The following is a 6,542-nucleotide window of genomic DNA, read 5'->3' as shown; positions in this document are numbered from 1 at the left end:
AAGTAAATGTAATTCGTTACTACCCACCTCTGCACACAGCTAACGACAACATTAACTGTAGCTACGAAGTTTTAAGGTAGGACAAAAGGTTTCATTTATCATTTGCCCGCTGTGGCTCTAGTTGGCAAGAAATTCACAGCACATATTATTTTGACCGCATCGTCAGATTTATACATGTCATAGGGAGGGGGAGGGGGGGGGGGGGGCATCGCGAATGTTTTGCCCAGGGGCCCACACAACCCATAATCCGTCCCTGGCTTGACGTCACATCCGCAGACAGCGCGTGAAAAATCCGACCCGACAGAAAATAGGAAAAATAGGATACAGGCTTATAGATGCACCCACTGTGAGCTGACAAGGTGTCAGTATGCTCATCAGGAGATGTCTGAGTCATAAATGGTCAAATAAAAAGGCTATTGTTACGTTTATTTTGGGGAAAAAGTTGCATATAGCCCCTTTAATAGGTGGTAAAGACACATACAAAATGCATCAATTAAGATATTAGTCTAATATTTCACCTACCTGACCAGAAGTGATAAGAACAAACACAAATGTTGTCAAGATTCTTGCCCTGGAAATCTTGGTTCAGTTTATGCCTTGTTCCTCAGACATTGTTTTGCACTCTTCTCCTTGATTTGTTATAAATTTTGGCAGTCTATAGTACTTCAAATGTTTTTCCCGGTCTGACCGATTAGTACAGCCAAAAACATGACAATAATTGATCATTTTCAACAGCAATAATCAGCTAAATATGCGAGTTTCGTTTGGTTCAGTAGCATTGTTTATGTTCAGTGCCGCCAACAAAGCTGATTGATGACGCTTTGTGAAAACAGGCTATAAGTATGCAAGAGAACAATAGTGATGTTTCACCTTTGGCAAGCGCCACCACTAATAATATTGAGAAGAGGAAGAACATACATGGATGAATAAATAAATAAATAAATACTTTTATTCTTAGAAAGCCAGATTAATTATCAACATTATCAACATTTAAATGGAAGGGGGCGCTAAGACCTGGATAATGGATAGAGGGGTGCTGGCACATTAAAGGTCGAAAACCACGGCTTTACAACTTCGAACATTCACTACTAGATGTGACGAAATGTCATGTAATTGTTTATTTCCTCAGGCTGTAAGAATTTGGCACGGAGTCAAGCAGGTCTTGCATGAGCAAAGCAGGAAGCGACACTGGATCGACAGGACTGAGAGCCTCATGTTTTCATAGTGCCGAAACTCCACGAGTAGGCTGTTTGTTTTGGGCGTTGAAGAAAACACGTGGGAGATATATACATATATATAGAGGCGTCTGAGGGCATGGAGCGGCGCTTTTAAACTGTCCGTCACGGCGATGGCAAACGAAGAGGCAGCCTGTCAAGTCTACGCAGTTTTAATGGAGCCCGAACCCGTGAGCCGTCTGATGATAAAGTATCACTCACTGCGGAGACAAGTGTGCTTCGTCCAGTCCATCTGCGTGCTCGTCTGCGTCAGCTGCTGCCTGTTCACGCTCCTTTTTCACGCGTTCCCGCCACCCTGCAAGGTAAGACGCACATACTTAAAAAATAAACGTCAAATAATTACTTTACTGCTCAGTGACCCTATTCAGTTTATACAACGAGTTTATTTATAAGTATATTCATACATGGCTTTAACATAGATTGCATAAACGTTTTCCAATAATGTCTATCTATACCAATAGAATTGACTATTTTAGGCTTATTTAGGTACTAAGATTAAAAGAGTTACTAGTGTTAATTGGAGTATAATAGGCAATAGCTGAGCCTGAAATAGCTTTGTGTAGTCACTATAGTTAGAAACAAGTTACTAGTGACTGTAATGCATAAAAAGTGAATAGCTGATGCAGTCGGAAAATTTTGCAATGTCTTACTAGTAGCAATGCAATACGACCATGACTCCTAAGGTAATGACTAATAAAAAAAGAAATAAATGCTAGTATCTAATAAATACCTAATAATACATAGCTACATGCGTAATGGAAAAAAAAAATCCTGCTCACTATTTAAAAATTAATGAAACAAATACATCTTACAGTTATGACTGAAAGAATCAATACATTGATTAACATTGCTTTGCTCTCTTTTCAAAGGAAAATGGAACCAACAAGGCACCTACTATTGGTAAATTCATTATTTACTATTATGGTACTAAAGCTGAATTCTGTTGTAAATACTGAATTTAGTGTAATACAAATTTTTTGTTTTCATCCATATAGGAATGCAGTTTCAAAAAGCTGAATTGCTGACACAAAGAGAAACATCTTTCACTCGCCTGACAGGTAAGAAGTAATACATTAACTGCAGTAAGGCGTAATGCAAAACACAATTACAAATATAGCTGCAAGCAGTGATTACCGGGGTTCAAGCGCTTTAAGGCATATAAGAAAAAAGACTTATTATTTAGGAAGCTTGCAACTACCTAAATCAATGATTTAAAAACACATTTTTGCCAAATACAGGTAATTTGCCTTCAAAATATGTTTATAAATATGTTATAGCCGCAGATTTGGTCCAATCTCCATAAAACTTTGCATGTTTGTTTAGAATCACCTGTCGCATATGCTCTCCAGGTTTCGTGAACCTCAGGTTTAGGTTTTGAGTTTTCATTTAGGCTTTTGGATATAACTGGACAGGCCCCTCTTCTAAACAACCCCTTTATAGCTTCCCAAAGGGTACATTTCAACATTTTTTTAATTTTATTTTATTATTAACCAAGAGAGTCCAGAGAATTGTTCTGCTGTGTTTTTTCCAGATTGAGTTCACAAAAGTAGTTTTTTTTTTTTTTTTTTACATCTTCTCAATTATTTAGCTAACAGTTTGATTGGCAGCAGTGGTTCCAGAGACAAAGTTGTTAGGAATCAGGAGATGTATTGTGTGATACAAATATAATGCGTCAAACAGGCCCAAGTTTTGTTTTGATCGAACCTCCATTAACCTTGTCTCATAGGTGCTCAAAATGAATTGGCCAATGGCGGACATGTTTTACAAAATACGCAAATGTCCTTATAAATGCTTTAGACCAAGACCAATTTTTACATAGATAAGACTAACGGTTGTGTAGTTATGGCCTCTTATAGTGTTACCAAGTGGCCAAGCTCACCCTGATGAAAATTAACAATGGTTTTACTACAAATAAACTTATAGTTATAGTTAAACCATGGTAACCACAAATGAACCATGGTCTTGCTACACTAACCATAGTTTAACCATGGCATTTGTAGTAAAACTATGGTTATACAAATCGTCACCTTAGAATTATAAGGTTCTATCTGACATTTTTGTCAAAATTGATTTATTTACTTATTCTTATTCTGTGACTTATTTACATTATGTGATGTTTCTTTTGTAAGCTGTGTACATTTTGGGCCTTTTTTTTTAGAAAACAAAAGTTATGGCCATATATTAGTTTTAGCACCCCTTTGTGTCTTTTTTTGATAATTATTGATATTCACTCTCCAGAGAATCATTTTGCTCTGGTTTGGTTCCGAATGGGCGAAAAACCTAGGACTAGTTCGCTCAAGTAGGTTTTTCAAAATGCAAAATACGCGAAAATTTCAAAACACTAGAGCCGGCGGCGAACGGTTTAGGAGTTATGATGGATTTCATACTTTTGAACGCTGTAGCACCCCTGCCAGGTCGATTGGGGTGAGACTTGGTGACGTTGTAGATGGTGTGAGTACTACCATCCCTCCAAGTTTCAAGTCTCTATGACTTACGGTTTGGTCTGCCGGATCAGTTTTACTTGCTGATCCTTGGCCATTCTAACAATTACAACAAAGTTTCAGCGTTACACACTTGAACCTCTAATTAAGGTGAACTTTAAGTACAATGCTGTCACTAGGGCAATTTTCATTCTCAGAGATGCTTATGAATGTGTAACTTTTTTTTGGCAAAGTGTATTTACATATTTTCCTTCTCTCTAGTTAATAACGATGTCAGTCTACCTGAAAGAGGATATGTGCCATGGATGTCTACACCAGAGTATCCGTCATTAGACTCTACCAGGTACTTCATCTTGGAAAACGATAATAAAACTCTGAAAGTCCTTCGAAGTGGAACATATAAAGTTTCTCTGCAGATTACGTACAGCAAAGTGGAAAGTAGAAAGCTCAGTGGTAAGCTAGAAAAGGATGAAATATTTCTGCAGCATGATATTCATCATTTTACTGACAAGTATAAGAAAGACATGCCCCTGCCTTCGCCCCTGCTAACCTACTGCGAAACAGTGAACTTGAATAACTGGAGGAAAAGCATGTTCTCTGAAGGTATTTTTGTTCTCGAAGCTACGGATAGACTGAAGGTGTGGTCTAACAATCTGAACCTCATTGATCTTGGAGAAAAATTTGTGGAAAAAACTGTCTTTGTGGCATACCCTCATTTTTCCACATGAGGAAACAGTGAAGACTTTGCATGAAGATCAAAAGGGCTGCCTTAAAGCATCATATTCATCTCTGATTCTTCTGCTGTCAGCCATTTGAATCTCAGATATATTTGTGCTATATCAATAGCAGAGCCATGTACAAAAGAAAACCCTTATAGAAAAAATACTGAGGTACAGTAATACCATAGTATTTTTGGAATTTTCTTTTGTATAAGAAGACTGTTCTGCTTCACAGGTGGGGACAAAACAGGCATTGGCTTGGGTTTTTAAAAGCTACATATTTTAAGCACTACAACAGTGGAAAAAAAATATTTAGAAGTTATTGTACAAAAATATACTGTTGTATGCGTAAACATACAACATAAACTGTATACTGTAATATTTATGCTATTGTAATTGTATTATATGCTTGTCTGATTAAGGATTTGGGCTTCGTAACATTACGAAGTAAGAAGAATGATCAATACCCTGTATTGCTCTGTTCCCTAGTGTGTTTTTGTGGTGCATAATGGGTGCTGTTGTTGGAATCAGTAGACTTTGCATTAAAAAGGGTATCTCCGTAAAGATTATTTTATGTATTTTAATACATCTCTTCATAATTACACAATTTCTTTGACTGTGAAGAATCAATAAAGACTATTACGTATGTCTTTGTCTCAGAAAATTCATAATATTTTTCTGAAATGTTCAAGTATATCATGTATTTAAAATCATTTAAGAATATAGAAAATGTCCATGAACCATTCAGCAAAATTGCTCCATAGGCAGAGTTGGAAATGTCTTAAATGTCTTTAAAAAAAAAAAAAAAAATTATATATATATACAGTTGCAATCAAAATTATTCAACCTTCCAGAGACTGCAGTAGTTTATAAATACAAGCTTTTCTGAAGATCCAGGAATTAGAAAAAAAAAATTGCATCTATAACCAATTACTGGCATTTTAAAAGTGATAATGTCAACATATAATGCAATATTTTTGAGTTCTAGGATTTTTTAATAACACAGCTATGTCATAATTATTCAACTCCTGTTTAACATTGCTGTTTTTTAGTCTCTTATTTGTATGGTGGGGAACAAAATTGTCCTAAAACATAATTAAGCCTTTAGAAACTCTATTAGAAAACAGAATTAGGTTGTGTTGTTACACATGCATATGCTAAGATTTTAGTGGCTAATATGACGAAGTCAAAAGAGCTCTCACAAAAGCTATAGAGACGCTACAGAGAATAAATAATTTTATTACTTTAGAAAATAAGGCTATATGAAGATTTCCAAGGCATTAAAGGTTCCCAGAGACACGATTTTTAAACTAAATTGTTAGTTTAAAATGTGTTGTACCAGAAAACCTTTGAAGGTGTTGAACAAAAAAGCACAATATCATCAAATGTTTGATCAGAACAACTGAGGAAAAACCTGCAATGTAAAACCAAAGAGTTGTGAGATGACCCAACAAAAGGAGGAAAAACATTTCAATGCAGTGTATAAGAAGAACACTAGACAATTATGGCCTTCGTGTTGAGACATCTTGCCGAATACCACTCTTGACCAAGAAGAACAAAAGGCTAAATTGAACATGTTAAAATTAATTTAGATAGACATGAGGAGTTCTGCAAGAATGTTTTATAGAGTGATCTGACCAAACTGGAACTTTTTGGACCTATGGATTAGTGGTTTGTCTGGTGCAAAAAAGGCAGAGCTTTTGAGCAGAAGAACACCATCTTCATCGTCAAACTTTGAGGTGGACCAGTCCTGTTCGAGGGGTGTTTTATTGTAGCAGTAAGTGGAAATCATGACCGTATGAAGGACATCATGGATTCTTTGAAGTATCAGGCCATTTTGGCAAGAATTGTGTGATGCCTTTAGTGCAAAGACTGAAGCTGAGGATCAATGGACTTTTCTGCAGGACAGTCATCCCAAAGCATACATCCAAAATTTACTTATGCTTGGTTCAGGGATCAGTTATGGAATGTACTTGAGTAGCCTGTTCAGTCTCCAGGTTTAATTTTCATTGAAAACATTTGGTTGAATTTGAAGAAAGCAGTGGCAAAGTGAAAACCAAAGATTATCAGTGATCTCAAAGCTTTTTCAGGCAAGGAATGGGCCAAGATTGCAGTAGAGAGGTGACAGAAGCTTCAAAGCATTTAAA

The 6,542-nt window shown here is 36.3% G+C and overlaps 1 protein-coding gene across 1 annotated transcript; it reads left to right on the top strand.

The window, feature by feature from the left end:
• Window positions 1–1,170: 1,170 nt before the first annotated feature.
• On the top strand, window positions 1,171–5,027 carry LOC141287591 (uncharacterized). Its single transcript, XM_073819751.1, has 4 exons — window positions 1,171–1,537; window positions 2,105–2,135; window positions 2,231–2,293; window positions 3,938–5,027. Exons 1-4 carry the CDS (start codon window positions 1,349–1,351, stop codon window positions 4,402–4,404), a joined length of 750 nt encoding a protein of 249 aa, XP_073675852.1. The 5' UTR covers window positions 1,171–1,348; the 3' UTR covers window positions 4,405–5,027.
• Window positions 5,028–6,542: the final 1,515 nt, after the last annotated feature.

The sequence above is a fragment of the Garra rufa genome, chromosome 15 (genome assembly GCF_049309525.1).
Source record: "Garra rufa chromosome 15, GarRuf1.0, whole genome shotgun sequence".
Taxonomy (NCBI): domain Eukaryota; kingdom Metazoa; phylum Chordata; class Actinopteri; order Cypriniformes; family Cyprinidae; genus Garra; species Garra rufa.
Note: the sequence above shows the minus strand (reverse complement) of the source record. Positions and strands in the feature narration are given on the sequence as shown.

What these genes read in the sequence shown, in the direction of transcription:
- LOC141287591 (XM_073819751.1), top strand. Translation starts at nt 1,349, where the DNA reads ATGGCAAACGAAGAGGCAGCCTGTCAAGTCTACGCAGTTTTAATGGAG. An exon ending in CGTTCCCGCCACCCTGCAAG is followed by an intron (nt 1,538 to 2,104) that starts GTAAGACGCACA and finishes CTCTTTTCAAAG; the next exon opens with GAAAATGGAACCAACAAGGC. An exon ending in ATCTTTCACTCGCCTGACAG is followed by an intron (nt 2,294 to 3,937) that starts GTAAGAAGTAAT and finishes CCTTCTCTCTAG; the next exon opens with TTAATAACGATGTCAGTCTA.